The sequence below is a fragment of the Perna viridis genome, chromosome 2, assembly GCF_037379345.1.
Source record: "Perna viridis isolate PV_CMFRI_1.1 ecotype Kerala chromosome 2, ASM3737934v1, whole genome shotgun sequence".
Classification (NCBI taxonomy): Eukaryota; Metazoa; Mollusca; class Bivalvia; order Mytilida; family Mytilidae; genus Perna; species Perna viridis.
Window position 1 is genome coordinate 12,206,382 of NC_142446.1, and position 20,881 is coordinate 12,227,262.

At 31.5% G+C, this 20,881-nt stretch overlaps 1 protein-coding gene across 3 annotated transcripts in view; it reads right to left on the reverse strand.

Moving 5' to 3' along the window:
• Nucleotides 1-2,294: 2,294 nt before the first annotated feature.
• Nucleotides 2,295-20,881, reverse strand: part of LOC148623657 (spermatogenesis-defective protein 39 homolog) — a 33,290-nt gene continuing 14,703 nt past the window's right edge. The window contains exons 9-19 of one of the 3 annotated variants that reach the window (XM_088565641.1): nt 18,289-18,425; nt 17,514-17,541; nt 17,249-17,322; nt 12,623-12,713; nt 12,047-12,181; nt 11,658-11,699; nt 10,609-10,698; nt 9,960-10,046; nt 8,511-8,600; nt 6,760-6,864; nt 2,295-6,173 (exon numbers count right to left, since the gene is read on the reverse strand). In XM_088565641.1, coding sequence (XP_088421767.1) covers nt 6,153-6,173; nt 6,760-6,864; nt 8,511-8,600; nt 9,960-10,046; nt 10,609-10,698; nt 11,658-11,699; nt 12,047-12,181; nt 12,623-12,713; nt 17,249-17,322; nt 17,514-17,541; nt 18,289-18,425 — 900 coding nt within the window. In that variant the 3' untranslated portion in view covers nt 2,295-6,152. The remainder of the gene's footprint in view (nt 6,174-6,759; nt 6,865-8,510; nt 8,601-9,959; nt 10,047-10,608; nt 10,699-11,657; nt 11,700-12,046; nt 12,182-12,622; nt 12,714-17,248; nt 17,323-17,513; nt 17,542-18,288; nt 18,426-20,881) is intronic. The other 2 variants (XM_088565642.1, XM_088565640.1) reach the window with 2 other exon arrangements.

Below are 20,881 nucleotides of genomic sequence, written 5' to 3' on the forward strand. Positions count from 1 at the left end.
ATGGGGGATAACTCTAGCATTTAACGTTCGATAACTCTGTATAAAAGAAAAACTGTGCGCTAAGTATCGAATAGTGCACACAGTTCGGTTTATTTACTGTTATTATTTGTCGTTTTGTCGTGTTTGTTTGTTTCGTATTGTTATGTGTGTTTTTTCATTTTTCATATGTTAAACTTTTTCATTATATGTCAGTATGAGTTTTCCAGTTAATCATGGCTTTGAATATTTTAAAGTATTCCAACACTAGAATAACACAGTCTGAAACTAATAAAATACAGTGATATTTGAGTTGAATAAAACATATTTTATTGCATAAAGAGTAAAGGGGTTGGAAAAATTGTTTCATCTTATGTACTGAGATTAACCTGGAAGTACGACCTTTGTTAAAATTATCTTTACAATTTAACTAAATTTCTAAGTATATCAATATCATGTAAGAAACTTTTTGAAAAGTTTTGAAAATTTCTGTGTATTCGCGTTTAAATAACAGTAAACTGGTAAAAATTGTTTTTTGATCTCTTTCGAAAATTATTTTGTCAGGGAATACGTTACCATCTCAATGCCTCAAGTTACAAGGTGTTTCAACAAGACTACATCAATATTAATATTTTTTACGAAATACGAAATTTCGTCAAAAGTTATGATATAATATATATCCTTTAGTGGTTGTGATATTCAACTCGTATTAAGAAATGAAGAACAAGGAGAGGCACTAACTGACCAAAGAAGAGACGAGCATCGTCACGCTTCAGTGATTTTCTTTCGTTATTTGTCGAAATGAACACTTTGGCTCAATTTCACATTCAACTGCCCTGTTTAAAACGAATCTGCCATATTTCGAAAAGAAAAAATTGGGGTCACCAAGCTTCTTGTTATTTTGCATAAAATGAAATTCCCACGACATATCTACAAAGACAGAAAATATTACATCCATCATGCACTTGATAATGGCTTTGAAAAATAAATCCTTATAATTTCGCTGTATGTAGTTTTATATCAGTTTAGAGTAATAGAATTTAAAGATAAAAAAAACTCGGTCATTGAAAATACAAACTACAATTAAATATGCGAGATGACTGAAGTTGATCCTTTTGTTATAGGTATGATCATAAATTTATCTCTCCTCGTAGACATAAAAAAAAAACTATCAGCAAGTTAACAGATGGACACTATATAGATAGACAATGTCGCTGGGACGAGGATAAAGTGCAGTTAAGTAAATAGACAGCTTGGTTGGTATGGGGATATAATAGTTAAAGAGACTGACATGGTATATAGTGCAGTTATATAGATAGACGGCGTGGTTTGCACTGGGAATATAGTACAGCTTGTTTTGTCATTTAGACATTAAATGACACAATTACATCTTCAAAATTATGTTGCAAATTCTAAAAAAAGAAAAAAAGGAATTTAAAACGACCATTGGTATCCTTGCATCAACATTCTATATGTTGATCCTAGCCGTGCATGCTATATGTTGTATATAGTAATGCACAAGCAAGAAAGATGGTAGAGTTCCCACGTCACATTAGACTTCTCATATGTTATATTACTTGGTGTGGCTGCACCTGTATTTTAATGCAAATTCTTTACTGTCTTTACCGATGTATCAGAGGTCCTATTGTAAACGCGATCTAGTTATACATCATGTGCTTATGTTCAGGCTTTAGATTTACTTACGAGGAAATATCACTCGGTTAATGAAAGCTACATTTTTATGTAGCCTAGTTGGCCGAGTGGTCTAGAGCGTTGGGCTCAGTGCAAACTAATCAAAATGTAAAAGAGTGTCTCGGGAAAGGTTTTGGACGAAAAAATTACAATTTATCCCGATGGAATTAACGAGAAAAATAATTCATTGTTAGGTCCTGGTCTAAAGTTGGTACAGCACTATATGCTATACATCAACACGCCGTACTACTATAATTTGACTTTTCTTAATTGTTTTCCAGATTAAATTCATTTCTCTTTCTCAGTTTCCTTACCATTAGCTTATGTGTGCTTTTGATAAAGGTAAAATCACCCAGAGCGTGATTCAGCTTCAGAATCAATGTTTTAATCCTGAATTTTGTTAGTTATATGCTGAAGAAGGATATCGATTATCCAAAATATTCAATGTAAATTTTACCATCATTTGGTGATGTTGAACATATCTAGACGTTTAATTTTTTGCTATGTTCCGCATGTGTACATGGATATTAAATGCAACACAACGTGATGGGGTATCATTTAATGCCCCATTAGATGCCATATTTTAAGTATAGAAGACAAAACAAGCAGATTCAAGGGCAAACATATAAAGTTCAAGGTTTATTAGGTTCAAATCAATGGCCCGCTAAGGACACAATAACAATACAAACATATATGATTCAATAACAATACGGTTTTTGACAAAAGAAAAAAAAGAGTAATACATCACCGAAATGGTAAATTCTATTTGTGTATTAAAAGAATATATTCGTGAATTCAGGAATAAAAAAAACCCCAACACATTACACATTGTTTACTCCCGGAATTATGCTTAAATACTAGTATAAGAATATTTCATGGAATTAATTTCATTTGCAAATAAAATGCTCAGCAGGGTACAGCTTGATACACCCACAGAAGTCAAACACTGAAAAGTTGAAGCAAGTTCAAGCTTGACACACTTTTTGAACTTAGATTGCTATTTGATGTACTTATTAATAAGTAAATTTTATGTTTTTTTTTATTTGTTTTTTTTTTTGATGGGGGGGGTGGGGGGGGGTAGGGTGGTCATTATTGACTGCATTAATAAAGGGGGTAGTTAAGGCCCTATAAAACTAGTTTAACTCCAGTCAGGAGATGTTTGTTATTCATGTGTCTTTGTGTCGTTAATATTTGTTAGTTTTATTTTGTTATTTTGAAAAAGTTTCATCATTCTGTAACCATGGACATTATTATTTTGTTGCTGGGGTCTTTCAGAGATTACTTAATGATGTGTTTGCACTTGTTGAAAACCTTTTGGTGATTTCTGAAAGTATTTGCTATTTTGTATTTAGAATTATTTCAGTCACAATCCCAAAAATCAATCCAAGGCTTCCTTTGAGGGTATGAGAGAGATCCATTCATATTTACTCGTTATTGTCCAGAAATAAAAAAAAAATGCTTGTTTCTGGCCATTTTTTTGGGGCCCTAATTCCTAAAGTTCAATTCACAACCCCAAAAATCTTTCTTAGACTTCACTTTGTGGTATAATTTCATAAATATGTATACACTTCTACTCAAGTTATTGTCAGGACATGAAACGTCTAGGGACAACAACAGCATGATACAATTATACAACCACAAGTTTTTACAAGTGATATAAATGTAGACTAATGTAGACTAATAACTTAATTCATAGAGTCTGCATGGCTTACCTACTACATATGGAATTATGGTTCATCATGACTTATTTATCCTTGCATTTTCAATGACAACTATGAGAGACTACATATACCTGATCAACAATACAAGTTGCATATTTAGTATAAAATGCTAAATTTCTTAGTTAAAAAAACATCACAGATTAGTTTTCACGGCCATTTTAATGGATCAAAAACATGAATTGACCATGCCAAATTTGCAAGTACTACTAATAATTTTCTTATCCCATCCACTTGGAGTCTGAATATGCAAACTCATATGGTGAACTATCCATTTTTGCAAACATCCAGCAAAAGATATCTACATGTGATATTTAACATTATAACATTGCTTCATCAAAATTAATTGAAAAGTTTAATAGGAGATAGGCCAACAACGTACATTGCTGTATCAATGGATTCCACATAAGCATTTGTTTGCAAAGGAAAAATGTACAACAAAAACTTTAAAATGGTGAAAACAAGAATAAAATAAGACTGAAAAGATGTTTGGGTCTGCACCACCATCATAAATGCCAGCACATTTATTCAATATATGCATTAATACTGAACAATGTTAAAAAGCTACAGTGGTTGTTACAAATTACAGAAAGTGTGGACTTATGATAGTATATACTGTTTAAAAATTATAAAAATGGTACTTATAATTTTTTTCTGTAATAGGGGATCACATCTTTAATATGGATTTAAAAACTGTGCAAATTTTCAATAATATTGCATCAAATACTTATAGAATTATACGTTACTCAAAGCAAGCACCATCCATATTGTTGTACATGCTAAAACTAGGGAAAATTAAAAAAAAAATTCTCAATTATAAAAGTTGAAGTATGCAACTTAACACTGAGCTAAGTTTGAATAACATTGGATCAATATATTTTAAGATATAGATTACACAAAGTGGATACCCCCAAATAAGACGGACAGTAGAGCAGCTACTATATATGTTTTCAAAGTTGGTACTGCAACTACAAATCAACAATAAGTCCTCACTTATACAAAATAACCCTGCTTCTTTTTACAAATTCCTGTCTGTTGACAGTGCATTTACATTTTTTTTTCGGTCATTCATGCATGTATGAACGGATCTCGGAGCTTCCAAACTTCTGCTGTTCATGTAATGTTTAGGAGTGGATAGATCTGTTCTCTGTTGACAGTGCATTTACATATTTTATTCAACCAAAGGTCACAGAACTATAAGACTACTCCAGAATGCATATTGTTACAATGATAATCAATTATCATAATTTTAAATAATTCAGCTCAGTAGGGAATTACCAGAAGCTATCCATTAACTAATGAAGTGCTTCACAGAGCACAGCTTGATAAAACAGTAAAGGTTAAACCCTGAACAATCATGTGGACACAACATTCAAACTTCATACAGCTGTGAAACTGGATTGTGATTGAATGTTTGACACAGTAAAAGATTCTGATGAGAATGAAAATCAAATTGCTTTATACAAAGTTGAGCAGAATGTTACTTCTAACCCCTAATTCTAAATGTCCTTTTTGTTCTTGTAGTGCAGTAGTTCAATTCAAAAATTATCCCTACACTTATACACAAGTTATGGTCTGTACTTCAGGAAAATGCTTGTTTTGGGTCTCTTATTGGCTCCTATTTCCTGAAAGGTCTCAATCCCAAAAATCAATTTCTGCCTTTCTTTTGTAACATTGCACATTGTAGTACAATTTTAAAAAGATCCAAACACTCTCAATTATTGTAAGGAAAATAGGAGTATTCTTGTTTCTGGCCCATTTTAGATCCTTAATTCTTAATGTCACATCCCAAATCAAAGTGCTGTTAGCACTGGAGGTATTTGATTCTAGTGAAAATTGAAGCATGGTCAAACTTTCAAAGATTACATGATGTAAAATAAAACTGTAATGATACATTTGTGCTTCCCATATTATTTGGAATTGTTTTTTTTTTCTTGAAATGTAAAAACTAAATGTCAGTCTTGACTACTGATTTCTGAATTACTAACTGTAATCAATAGTAAAACTGTATCCAACTTCACACATATTTACAAATTTTGTTCCACTTCACCGTTTCCTCAAATTTTTAACCTGTCCAACAGTTTGTTTGCATTAAATTTCAAAAAACTATTTTAACTGCATTTATCCTACACAGTAGTTATACTAAAATAAAACCAATTTCAGTTTAAGTGAATAATTTCCTTGTTGAACGAAGATTTTCCAAAAACTGGACACTTTTTATCAATTGGAATTTTTCTGCCAATTTTACTTGGTTAAAACCACTCCTCTGCACTTCCAGTTTATCATTTATAAAATATTAATAATAGGATGAAGATTTTGACTGATAAGTGTGTTAAATGGAACATGCTTAACACATTCATTGTTTCTTAACACATTACTGCATGAATTAAATTCCTTAAATGCAATTTTATTACTAAACATCTTTCAAGGCCAAAAAGGAGTCCCTCAATCTTCAGTAGATTTAAAGACTAGATCTTAATTTTATTTTGCAGAAATAAAACAATATTACTGAAGGATCAAAAGCCCAAAAATTGATCCTCACCTTCTTTCTAGCTTAGTGGTATGGCCCCATGTGATACAATTTTAAAGAGATCCATACATTGATACTCCAGTTATTGTCCTGAAGTTGTCTGAGGACACTGAATAACAATGACAATGCCATACCATTAAACCACCCTAAATATTTTGTGGTTGTATAAAAATCACTGTAAATTATTTGGAATGTTCAGCAGTATATTGCACTTAGTCACACAGCCATTTACAAGGTCAGTTCTTCCATTTCACAGACTGAAAATAGAAAAAAAAATAGTAACTGCCTACAACACTTGATCAAACATGGGAAATTTGATGAAGTTAAACATATAGTAATTGTTTACCTTAAATGTCATGTGTTGTTTTTTTTCTACTATAACATGTGTTTACAAGATCACCAATAGCAACTGAATGTTATTCAACAACACTAACCCAATCTGCTACGCTGGACATGGGGATAATTTTATGAAAGTTATGTATTGTGGAGATTTATAAGAAAATGTAAATCTGACTTTGATAGAAAACAGTAAGTTAAATATTCAAGCCAAAAGGCATCTGTAAGTCTTTAAAATCATTTCATCAATTCAAAGTTTTTTTAATAAGCTTTTCAAATGCATGCAAAATGCACAAAAAATGTCATAAAACTTTGATTAACAGACACATTAAGTATAATATAAATCATTTCAATTAACTGAAAGTTTCTTCCTTTTGTTTAGGTTTTCAATTTAGAAGCTGAAATTAAATAACTATGTCTAGAACAGAACAACCTTCTGTAATATAATGGTATTCTTTGAAATGTTTATAATATTCTATGTTCACTTCTCTCTCTAAAAGATATTACCGTATTACTTAAGGCTGCTATTGCACTCCTTGATTCAATTGTCCCAGGCTGAAGTTTTCTAACATAAGCTTCTAATTGAAGACGGTCTTTCATGGATAACAATGTCTACATTAAAAATATAATCAAATAATATAAGTTAGTGTCAAATTCCTACAAAATAGTATAATGACTGTACTAATTTATGGTACATTAGACAGTGCAACAAACGGGTCTGGAATTTCAACAAAATTTCAGCTGAGTTGTCATAAATTGGAAATGAACTTAGGAAATATTCTAAGTACCCCTCTGTGTAACATAAAAATGTATGGATATGCATGTAAGGACAGATATTCCTGTCACATATTTCCGTATCAAGCAAGCTCTGGATTATCATATAAGTGAAGAGAAGGAAACAGCAGAACCAGACATTTTGTTACTACCACTAAATGGAAACTATAAAAACTGTAAGCAATGCTCACTGAATTGATACCCCCATCCCCCATTTGATAACATGCACCTTTAGACTTTCAAATTAATTTGGATCGCAATCTAAAAAGTATTTACAATGGGAATATGTAACAAAGATTGTATTAAAAATTTCATACAATTTCATGCAATGGTGGATCTGGAATTATGGATAATATTCATTTCAAGGGTATAACATACAAATGTACATGTAAATGTTTTCACAAACTAGAAGCCCTTTTCATCACAGGAGCCCCGTGTCATTTGTTAGTAACATTTTTTTTATAGTAAATCAAATGTGTCTGTAAGACACTAATGATGCCCTCGCTCGCTAGATTTGCCAAAGTAGGAACATGTTTATTTATGTATGAAGACATGGTTTGCAGATTCAGAAATCCTTCCAAGACTTGTGTTACTCATGGTCTGGGGATCAATTGGGGATCAGAAATTCCTAAATATATGCATATCTACATAATGTATCCTGCCCACATAGTGTCACGAAATTCTGTTTGGTAGTGTCAGACTAGTTGCGATGAGAAAAAGAGGACCGATGGACGTATTAATGGACACATAAAAAATGTTAATATCCCCCATAACAAATCCCTAACTCCATTGCTTAGGATATATTTCTGACAAAAATAACAAAGTCCAAATATCACCCAGTTCCGTAATATTTCATGAAAATCAAGATCCTATGACCTTGCACACCATCACTGTGTGTACAAACATCCTGCAAAAAATATATTAGATGAGGAGATAACCAAACAAGGAATATAGCCCTATTTCAGATAAAAATGACTAAGTCTAACTTTCACCAATTTCCATAATATTTCACGAAAATCAGGATCCTATGACTTTGCACACCACCATAATGTGTAGAAACATCCTGTAATATTTTAGATGTAGTTCAAAAACTGTACGAGGAAATAGCCAGACAAGCCATGATCTATATGTTTCTGAGTAAAATGACTAAGTGTAACTATGACCAATTTCAGTAACATTCCATGAAAATCAAAATCCTTTGGCCCTGCACACCTTCATCATGTGTAGAAATATCCTGTAAAATAATTCAGATGTAGTTCAAAAACTGTGTGAGGGGATAACTGGACAAGCCATGATCATGTGTAATCCGGACGGACGGCACGACAGAGGGACAAACGGACAGGGGTAAATGAATATGCTCCCCCGACAGACTGTCGCAGGGGCATAAAAAAAAAAAAAAAGAGTTTGAAGCATGAAGTTGTCACTACTGCACCAGTATTTCCTTGGCCTCTATAATGACCTCAGTCTAAAAAAAATGTTTTTACCTCAATGACTACATTATGACATTTAAACTTCTTTGAAAGATCCAACTTCTTCTCTATACTGTCAATTAACTTAAGGTACTTTGTTAAAATCTGTCAAAAATGATAAATCAAAGTAAAATCAATTGCAGCGATGAATTACACACTAAAAAAATGACCACACTTAAAAAAAGCACTCTGCAAGTTCTCTCATCACTCTATTCAGATTTTATAAAAAGGACAGTGAATTGTTTTGTTCAATCTCACAAAAATATTTCAGCCATAGTTCTTCTACAGTTTCCTCTTCAGTTGTTTACATTGCTATGATGTGGATAATTAGCAGGAGAGGAAACTTAAGAAGGCCTATGGCCCATGATTAAACAACACAATTTATTGCAGAAACATTCACTACAACATGTTTAAAACAATTAAAAGGAAAGTATAAAAATCCATCCACAGGTATTAGAATAATACATCATAACCTTTCCAAACATCAAATTATTATAACCTTGTATCAATTTTATGTTAAAAAACATTTGTAGAAAGTTTATTCATCCACACTTATTGTTAACCCTTGGTATAAATAACTCTTCCAAAAATGACAGATTTGAGTAGAAGAGGACCAAATGTAAGTTGATGTACAAGATTTAATTTACACTGCATTTAAACACATTTTACAGTGCATGTTATGATATAATTTCTTCACCTGTTAATATTATTGAGATAAAGGGATCTAATAGACAATGTTAACAGAAGTATCTACCTCCTCAAACATACTTTACAACCTCATGTCACGATTGATTATTATGGAGAATGATGCTGACTATTTGTAGGACTAAGTACACTGTAGTGTTTTTGGGAACAAATACATTTGATCAGTAATGGCTTTTAAATCTCTTGGATTTATAAATACTTCATAGTCTTTTCACACATTTCCAATGAAACCCAATTGAAAAAAAAAATGAATTTCTAATACAGTGAAAGCATTCTCAAATACATAATAGGGCCATGCATAAAATACTATCTAGGAGGTCAGTTTAAAGGATGCTCAAGCCCAACTGCCGGAGAGAAGCATTGATCTAAAGAAGGTATCAAACTTTCTCACATACAAACCCAAAAGCATTGATCTAAGGAAGCTATCAAACTTTCTAAAATACAAACCCAAAAGCATTGTTCTAAGGAAGGTATCAAACTTTCTCACATACAAACCCATAAGCATTGATCTAAGGAAGGTATCAAACTTTCTCACATACAAACCCATAAGCATTGATCTAAGGAAGGTATCAAACTTCTCACATACAAATCCGTAAGCATTGATCTAAGGAAGGTATCAAACTTTCTCACATACAAACTACAATAACAAATGTACTACATGTATTTATTTCTGTGGTAAACAAGCATTTTTTATCCATTGATTTAAGCTAATACCTCTGTTCCCTTAACTTGTGTGATACATGTACTATAAAAACTTACTTCTAATGGAGCATTACACTGGTAAAGTATCTGACAAACTCTATCAAATCCTATCACAGATCTAGCCTTGGTACCACCAAACCAACCCTATATACATAATAACAATCTGCTACAATTTTGCCACCATTTTTATCAAATAGAATGCAGCAAAATCCATTTTGCAAGACATTATGAAGGACAAATGGTTGGATGATTGCTATCATGTTTAGATGACAGTCACTCCAACACAAAAATAATATTAAATCTAAATATCCTTAACCTGAATTTTGTTAATTTTGTTTTTTAATATAATATGGAACCAGATGAGAACACCTTTTTTCAATGGTTTGGTTGAGAGATGACAACAGAAGCAAAGTAGTAAATGCTATCAAGGACTTTGTAAACCATAACTAAATATAGTTCTTTAAGTACAAATATTGATCTCTCTGTGGTTAAGTTTGTACGATTTAAATGTTAATTCAGATTTAAAAGTTACAGCCATGAAAATGACTGCAAGCGACTAAACCAAAAATGTGAGTTTTTATTCTTGTAATTGAACTGCCTTCAACTATACCATGTAGTCCATAGTGAATTATAGTGTATATGGGAAGAATCCTGAGTCACCATAAAAACTGAACCACACAGTTATAAATGGAGACAAGTATGATACCTTGGTAGTAAGAAGTCCATCAACACCATTCCACTGTTTCAACCTTGCTCTTGCAGATAATGCTGTCCATACATATTGTTTGTCTGTCAACTAAAACAAATAAGTTTTACTGAAGTAGATAGAACAAAGGACTTTCATATTTGTACAATTCTCAGGAAAAACACTTATTGAAAGTTGATCAGCAAAATGGTCTGGAAATAAAAGGATAATAATGTTTCTCTAATTTTCAGCTAATTTAACCCTCCATCCATTTTGTAAGTATTGATTATCTCTTATTTTAGTTTTTCTCTCTTGGCAGATGTTTGATTAGAATAAAAATATTCCACTGAAACATCATCAAAACATGGCCTATTGCTGTATGACATTATGAAAAGGTTGGGAGAATTTGAACTTCAATTGTAAATTTCATTTCAAGAAACTTGAGAAAGAGTGTCTTACATTACAATTTGTGGATTATCAGATTTCTCCAATCCCAATAGTTAAATGATAGTTTATTAAGCACTCACTAAAGCTTGTCCTAATAATACCATCATTTAACCACAGTATATCAGTTGGAGAGAATTATTAATCCATCTGTCGCTATGTTATTTTTCCTTCATCAAAACCTAACAATAAACTTTATTATGTGATGATATTTATGTAAAATTCTGTTACAGTTTTTTTTTGGCTTTATATTATTCCTTGTGTGAAAGTTTGGATTTGTTTGCGGTAATACAAGTTACAGTATGCTTTGACATGAGCCCTGTTAATTACCTTCAATATTAAAAACCAATATAATTTGAAAACATCAAACCGATTAGTATTTCTCATACCTTCTTTACATTGATATAAAATATTTGGGTAGTTCAAGTTTGGAGTTCATTGAATAAGTAAAGTTATTATCTAGAGGTTATACACAGTATATGTACTAAAGTGCTACACAATCACAATCATTTTACAGAAGAAAAGTACCAAATACCTGTTGTTCAAGAAAAAAAACCAAAATTGATGAATAGGTACTAGTAATAGTTTTTTTTTCTCAATATATGCCGGACTAAATGAATTCATACTTGGTGCTCTTTTCTGATAGCCTCTGGACATGCTAAATGATTCTGTAAAAGATATTGATTGATATTAAATATATTCAAAAAATAAAATAAAATGCAAAAAAAATGAAGTTTTTATATTAGAAATGGATAAATGTATAATTGCGATAGAAATTGAAATACCAGGTATATACTTTAAAAGAGGAAGTACTTTTTCTAGATAAATTCAAAGATGACCTATTCTTAAATAGTAACTCTTCATGATTTGTGCCTAGTTGAGTACTGAAGTAGCTCTACATGTACTAAAGTTTATAATTGTTACACTGATACTGCTAGAGTATAATCATGTTCCCATTTGCCTTAGTTATCAAACACACCCTAACATCATGATCATATTATTAATGTATACATACCTCACCAACATTTGGATGGTAAAAACAACAATAATACAAAGTGGTTATCACAGGCATATTAAGAATTGAAGCTTTCCGTGGATACTGCTTAAACATCATTACTGTCCCACTCAACTCATCTTTCTTATCAGCATCCTACAAATGGCAAACTAGACACTCCAGAGAGACTGGAAATACTTGAAATCTGTTATTAAAGGCTTTTAAGGTAATAATCCAAGGACACTTTGATATAACTCACACCTAATGAAGACAATCACTGTCATACTTGACTTTTCAAAGGCTTAAACTCCTATAAAGATTTTTAGCATCTGCTGTTGTTTAATCTAAAAATGTTGCATGTATTTATTATTGAAATTGTGTCAAGTTTAGATAAGCAAGTGATTTTATTTTGGTGATTTTGAGAAAATTCCACATAAGTTAAGTTATAAATGCGAGTTTTAATTATTGCAATTTAAGTCAATCATACTTTTCCCAATCATAAAAACATGGTAATATTTTCTAAACATACAATATTGTAATGTAAAAAAAATTATATACAATAAAATGAGCATGTTATAATACATGTATTATCAATACCTCTATTGGTCTTTGTCTTTCTAACAAAGAAACATGTTCTTGTAAAAGTTGTGCATCTGCTGCAAGCTGGGGATCTAATGAAAAATGGGCTCTGGAAAAGGTACAATAAGTATAAAAATAAATAATAATGATTTATCTGTAGCTTGTTTCACATGATATATAATTATTTATAACAATTATTCTCATGGCACTAATTATTCAAGACTCAAAACAGCTTACAAAATGCATCATTTGTTAATAAAATGTTTCACAGTGCACAGCTGGATAAGACCCCAGAAGTCAGACCCTGAACAGTTTGGGTAAGTATGGATACACCATTCAAGCTTGATACAGCTCTAAATTTTGATTGTGATTAAAAATTTGACACAGGTAAAGAATGTAACCAGAATGGTTATGGCCCCTCAATAGGCATTACCACCAATCCAAGCAATCGTTTAGGGGTATGGTACCTTTGGAACAATTTCAAACAGATCCATTCTTCACTTTCACTCAAATTATTATCTTTACATCAGGAAAATGCTTGTTTTTGTCCCTTCTTGGCCCCTCTTTTCTTACAGTTCCAGTCACATCCAAGCAATAATTATGAGGTATGGCATCTTGTACTATAATTTCAAAGAGATTCATTCACATACAGTCAAGTTATATTCCCCACATCATGAAAATGTTTGTTTCTTGCCCTTAATTTATAACAATTTCAACTCATAACTCCTAAATCAATTCAAGCCTTCCTTTGATGGAATAGCATCAGATGATACAAAGATACATACACAATCAATCAAAATACTATTCAGACATCATGAAAATGCTTGTTTTTGGCCTTTAATTCCGAAAAATATTGAGCCACAACTCTCAAATTCAATCCCAGGCTTCCTTTCATGGTATGACACCTTGTAGAATAATCTCATTAATATGTATACACTAAGATACACTTATACTCAAGTCATTGTCCAGAAATGAAATGTTTACAGATTATGACAGCATGATATCATAATACAAAGTCTGTGATTCTGTTGCTCAAAAATAGCCAAGTTGTGCTTCTCTGATGTCTCGATAACTTTCATGCTACAAGAATGTCTCAAACTCAACTTACCTCCACAGTCACAATGGTAATTATTATTCATTGTTTACGTAATTAATAGATTATTTAATTTAATTTTAGAACTTTTAACTTGATATCTGCACCAACGCACCAAGCTTGGTTAATGGTACCACACTTTGTTGCACCAAGCTTGGTGCATTTCATTAAATGTATACTGCTGTGTATAGTCCATGAATTAATAGAGTAAATAAATTATACTTTAAGTATTCATACTTGTTATACATATATATTGTGGATAGTTACTTCCATTATGAATGATAAATAAACAGGGTGTGAACTTTCAGTTGTCTTGGTTGTGATAGCCTTATTCAGTAACAAGGATATCCTTCATGGGGATTGTATATTTATCAATTATGGACTTTTAACAAAGTCAATACATTATATAATCTAACAGGTCCATATATAATGTATTGACTGAGTGAAACTCCTTAATTCATATGTTACATCTACCCCAAAGAACTTGAGATAAAGGATACTACAGACACTGTGAGGTCAACCTCATATCTCGACCTACAGTTAGAAATCGATGGTAAAGGAAAACTATTGACCAAACTTTACGACAAATGTGATGACTTTTCATTCAGAGTTGTCAACTTTCTTTTCATCTGTGGCAACATCCCTTCAGTACCTGCGTATGGAGTGTTCATATCACAACTCATACGTTATACCAAAGCTTGCCAAAACTATGCAGACTTTATGTATCGTGGTAGACTTCTAACAAATAGGCTTCTGGAACAGGGTTATGTTGCTACAAGACTGAAGTCATCACTACAGAAGTTTTATGGTCGTCATCACTAACTCGTGGATTGCTAGAGAGTATCCATCTGTGCCATGAAAACTGCTTTGTTCAACGTGTCATAATTTTCCTTTCCTCTTTCGTCTACCCCGGACTTCACTTTTTATGAATAACTCGGCGGGTGTTTCTAGAAAAGCAGGATGCTTACCCTACCGGTACACCTGGTCCATGCTTCCAGTATTTAGTGGAGTCAGAGTTGCTCATTTGCTTTTGTTACTTTGTAAGTATGATTTTAGTTACTTCATGTTCTTTGTTGTGTATGTCTTTTTCCATGTCTGGCCTTTGTGCCTGGATTACATTCTTTTGATTACTGCTATAACCTTGGTTCCCTTGATTACTCTTACATATGTATATAATGTATTTTCTTTTTGTCTGCTTCCTCTGTGATGCTACCATCATGACTGACAGAGAGTAATTATGGAACAGAACAGTTTATATCCAGATCTAAATTTAGAAGTATAGCGTCAATATCCATATAAACAGAAACATAGCTTCAATATATATAAAAATAGAAACAAGGCTTCAAGTATGTGGAATATCCTTTGCATCATGTGCTCATAATAACCAATGGACAAAGAAGACTATAACACTAAATGTAATATATATATATAGGCCTATATACATTTGTATATACATTGATATACCCACATATACAAATTCGGAACCTAGACACTAGCCAGTGGTTGCATGATTACCACAAATTTTTTGCAGTCATAAAAAAATATATCATTTATATTTATTCCAGTACTGTTCTGACTATAGTAATAATTATCTAGACTGAAGAAATAGATTTAGAACATTAAAAAGTAATATTATAGTTCAAATTAAAATTTACTATTATTCAAGAGGAAAATTTGACAAAAGGACATGTAATGTGCTGGTGCTACTGGAGTGTGACAATGTAAAAATCAGAATATTTTAGCCATCTTGCTTGATGAAATGTGCATTACTTGAAGAGATCCTAACTTACAATATGGACCAGCCAAGTTCATTTAAACTTGATAGGTATTAGCAGAGATATAAAGCCCTAAATGAAATTAAAGTGGCAGTGGCCATTTGTGGCACACAAGAAGTAGGTTTTGAGGTCAACAACCGTATAAAGTTTCAAAAAAATTCTCCCTGTAGTGTCTGAATGGTTAATTTTATTATCTTTTCCAAGGGCAACCATTTTTTACAATAACAGTAGTTTTCTTACAAATGTAATCCTTATAATATTTTCTAATTTAATACTTCAAATTTTCAAAAGGCCTATTTACACAGGGCCTATCACCAGTACATCTGCACTTTTATACATAATATTACATGAGGAAAAAGTATGATCTAAAATATAATTTGAATCATCAATGTCCCAAACAGTTTGTCTTTCGATTTTATTTGACATATTTGCTTTAAGCCCTATATTCTCATAATAAGTGGACATTACTTTCACTCATTACAGAAGTACACATTTCAACAAAGGAGATTTATTTTGTTAAAAATATTATGAACTAGTTTATATTGAAAGTTCTAAAGCAATATAAAACTAAATGAAAATTTATAGCTTCAATTCCAGTGAAGCATACAAGAAGAAGTCGGACAAGTTTTCAGTAATTTTAGAAATGAATAACTTTGAAAAGAGTTTACAAAGTTTCTTATCACTTTTTAAACTTTCTACAATAAACCTTTTATTTCAATAAATTTGTCTTTTTCTGTACTGATTTTTCTCTGGCCAAATTGTTCAATAAAGCGGAACCAAAACAAAAAATTTGATAGAGGTCCTTCCTTTTATCATTCTTCAACTCTTGCCAAGTTTGGTAAACTTTGATTTAGCCTTACAAGAGATATTGGCAAAAAATTGTTGCCCTAAAAGGTTTTATTGGTAATTAAGAGCAACTACTGGAATCAACCACCTCAATGACACAAAAGTTAATAGCTTGTAAATAACATCAAAGGTAACACCAGTAAGAAGTTTCAAAACACTGGAACCTGTATGTTCAAAGGAATTGATCAATAAAAATTAGACCAGTTAGAAGCTAAGATAGCTGCTGGAGGCCACCTTTTAATCTAACATATCCAAAAGTGGACCAGTAGTCAAAATGATTTAAAATAAATTAAATATTGTCTTAAGATCAGTGGTTTATGAATACTGCAGAAGGTTCCTATCACGACGTACATGATTATAGACAAAGTTAAGCAATCCTGTAGCTGCACTCACAGAGAAAATTGAAGTGTGATAGACAGATCAACAGGGATTGCATGGGTGCACAAAAATAGTGTCTAAACTTTGAAGTTTTACTATTGAGGTAAACAGGGAGGGATACTTAAGAAATACAAAATGTACCAGTACATGAACAGTAAAAAGCTTGCTTAAGTGTATGACTGCACCAGTCACATATTCATAACTTACCTCATGATGCTTTAGACAGAAATAATTTATCATTGCTTTAATAAGAAACTTTCATGACAACTTTCATTAAAATATGTTCACTGGTTCAGAGATGATGTTTGATTAATTGTTAACAAACGATGATTGATGCCAAGTGATTGCAAAGGCTCACAAGATCCTTAGGGAAATAAGGAAGTTATTTATGTAAAGCATCCAACAAACAACTACTAAGCTATAAAACTGCATATAATTATTTGGAAAATAAAAAAAAATAGGTGAAAAAAATTCTTAAAAAGTTGGGTACATTACAATGAAAGTTATCAATATTAATATCACTGACTCAGTAAGTTTTAATGGAGTACTTACTTGAGACAGGAATTCAATGATTTGAGTTTAACTCCTGCATCAGATATCATTACAGCTTGTCGATACTTCAACATCTACAAATACATTTCATGCATCAAATTGAGACTTTTACTAAGAGGAAATCTCATCACACTTTTGCAGCTAGATTTAACAACTCAAGTACAGTTTTATTTAAACATTAATGTAAAAACAAAGAGATAAATCAGAAACAAAATAATATTGTACTAATAATGTCAGAGTAGAAATTCCTATATATTCTACTTACTGCAGCTTCTTCATTCCTCCCTAACATCCTGAAATAATATATAGTACCATAAATGACTACTGTTGATAGAAATCAACCATAGCATCCCAAATAATATATACAATTTAAGTTTGAATGTTCAGATCATATTTTTATATTACCAAATCAATCTCTTTTTTAATAACCACACGTTTTAAGAAATTCAATGAAATCACACAAAAACAACTGAACTTTGAGGATTGTTTTATATAGATATATATAAGTTCAAGACAAAGTGTTTACATACTTTACTGACATATACTAGAATTAGATACAGTGCTGTACTTAGGCTACTTATAATGTTTGATTGGTCAAGAGAACGAAAAATAAAGGTACATACCAAATTGTATTTTTTGTATGTTTTCAATGGCATATTCAAGTGGAGCCGCTGAGCAAACTGAACCACACGAAAAGTTGATTGTAAAGATCATTTTGGTCAAGAACTCTATTTTCAAAAGATTAGGACATATTATTTTTGAGGAATAAACCTTTGAATATTATAAGTGAAGTCCACTTGTACCGTTGTTCCTATGATCTGTCCTGTAAACTAAAAGTTGTTTGGGTCTTATGTAAAAGTGTCTAGCATTCGAGTCATATACTAAAGTAAATGTTTTTTTTTACAAGATGGGTTTCCAAATTTCAGCTGACAAAATGTCAAACCTTAAAAATCATATTTTGGAAATAGAAAGTTGATAAGTGACCAATATGAAGGACTTACACACAGTTCAACATTTGAAGTGTGATAGGAATTAATTACCCAAGTAAATCTTCTAGTTCTTTGTAGTCATAATGAGCTCTCATATAACTTATCAGATGGTTTGCAGCAACTGGTCTTTTTTGTAACTCAAGGTTAAATATTGATGGCTTTATTGTCTTCTTAATAAAAAGGATTATCTACAAATAAAATACCATATAGCAGGTGATACATGCTTTTCATTGACTTATGTACAACATTCAGCTTAATTTCTCCAACATTCAGCTTAATATCTAATACAAATGTATGTCAAATTACACATATTAAGTTCTTCAGTTAACTTCACTAAAGACAGATAAATCTAATGGAATGCACTGACTAGGGCATTTTCAGTGCTGACATTAGTTCTTAGGACTGATGAAGGTTTACTTATAAAACTAGAACTTTGAGGGAGCTTACTAGGTGATATCTACTGTTACAAACTTAAGTTTTATCAAATTCCATTGCACAGCTTAGAGGAATTGGGCTATCAAGTTACATTGACAAACAGTTGAACAAACAAGGTGATTCTTATATAACCCTTAAGTTTGTAAGCAGTGGCTATAATAAAATTGTTTCATCATATTAAAATTTAAAGGAAAATTCTGCAATTTTTACAAGTTAATCTTAAAATGCTCCTGGTACATTAAAACATAAGTGTGCAAAGCTTTATTGGTGTATCTAATAAATGAGAAATCAGTAATTTTGTACTCAGTAGGTTATTTTGAATAGTGGACCAGAAAGTGACCAATAATATTTGCAAATTGTTGTGTTCAGGTGTGTCTTACTATATATATTAAATTACAATGAATTATTCCAAGAGAACAATGTGTGGTTTACGATATTTTTGGAAAATACTTTACATGTATATATTGTCTTTTATATATTGTGGATTTGCCTTATTTCTATTTATTCATTTCAGAAATAGGAATATTATATCTCATTAAAACTTGCTGTGTGCTTGAATGTGGGAACATGAGGAAGAAAGTACAGGAATATCAGTTTAATAAATAGGACATCATAATTGCCTATGAGCCCCTTATAACCAGGCTCTGGCACCATAAAAGTTGAAAAATGCTCGTCTAAGAATATTCTTAATTTCCATGGTAACTGCAATAGAAGTCTTTGAAATTGATAACGTCATAAAAAGTTAAAAATTTTGTTAGACTTAAGTAATTTTTCAAGTTTTGTGGCGCTGGGGCCTTATATTGCTATTATATAGTTAGTCCCTACTATAACTTATAATGGTAAGGACCTATCTTTACCTCTTACACTTGGGCCAGTAGCACAAATGATGAAGGTAAAATAGGATATCAGAAAAGCCATTAAATAAAAATATTACCTTTAGAGCGAGAACAGTTTTTTTTTAAGATGTACAAGTAGTCCAGATATTTTCTAAATATTACAGCACTTCTTACTAGTGATCCCTTATGTATATAAGTTTGTAAAGTTGACTGAATTGTTTCTCGCCAAACTGGAGTTTGTGTTAAATGTCAAAACTTATTACATAGGAAGTCTTATCACAACAACCAAAGGCATTGCCCGTAAATTGAATTAACACACCTGTCAGGCGTAACTGATGTTGCTAATACACTGTGATTTTAGCAATTTGAACTCTCTTAACACAGTTTATAATAATGTTAATGAATAAACTCTCTGAACAAAATGGAATTAAGATCAGCTCAAAATGTGTATAAATAAATAAGTGAATCTACTCATTATTTACAAGGATTATTATTTATAGCCGACATTTGTAAATTTTGTACTACAAGTATTTGTAATATTTCTCTTCACTTTTATCCATTCGAAAGTATCACCAAGTTATTAAAACTAAAAGTAAAAATATAGCAGAAATACTTTTACTCAAAGTATGACAATCATTCAGTCTTTTTTTATAAAAAGATTCTTGTTAATAACTTCTCCCTTTTACCTAAAATTATTTTCAAATTAGTAGTCTTCTTGTGCATTTCCTAAATATTCAAAATCAGATTTTTAAACATTTGATAGTAATTTATTATTTCAGATAGATACAATTAAAATTTTATCAATTAAAAATGCACTTGTCAATAGTCATTTTCCTTAAGATATGAAGAACAGATATCATTTTACATTAAGTAAGGAAGAAGTTTAAAATGCTAACATGTTAGGCAACAATAAATTTGCTTTAACAAGAAGAGACACTGAACCTTTGGACAATTCTATACCCAGGTGTTTGACTAATCAGACCAATAAAAGACATACTGTTAATTGTGAGGTACTGTGATTTTGGAACATTGCAGTCATCAGACCAATCTCCAAGTCACATGACTTTTTGCAATGATAATGTAGTAGTAATGGCTGCCCCATGTTCATTAACATGACTTTGTGGACATATTACACATCAGATGTAAGTAAAACATGTTTCTAATATCACCTGGTATAATAAACAACAATTTGATTTTTTTGTGTGGTTGCCCTTTAAGAAAAGTCACATTTCTCAAACTTGAACTGATCAAACCACATACATAGGTGTTAATTCTCTCTTTTGGATTTCATCGCAAATTCCAGAATCTCCCATTTCTGTGTTTGTCTCACGGCAGCTAAAATATGTCAGGAAAATGACAATAGTTCAAATCTC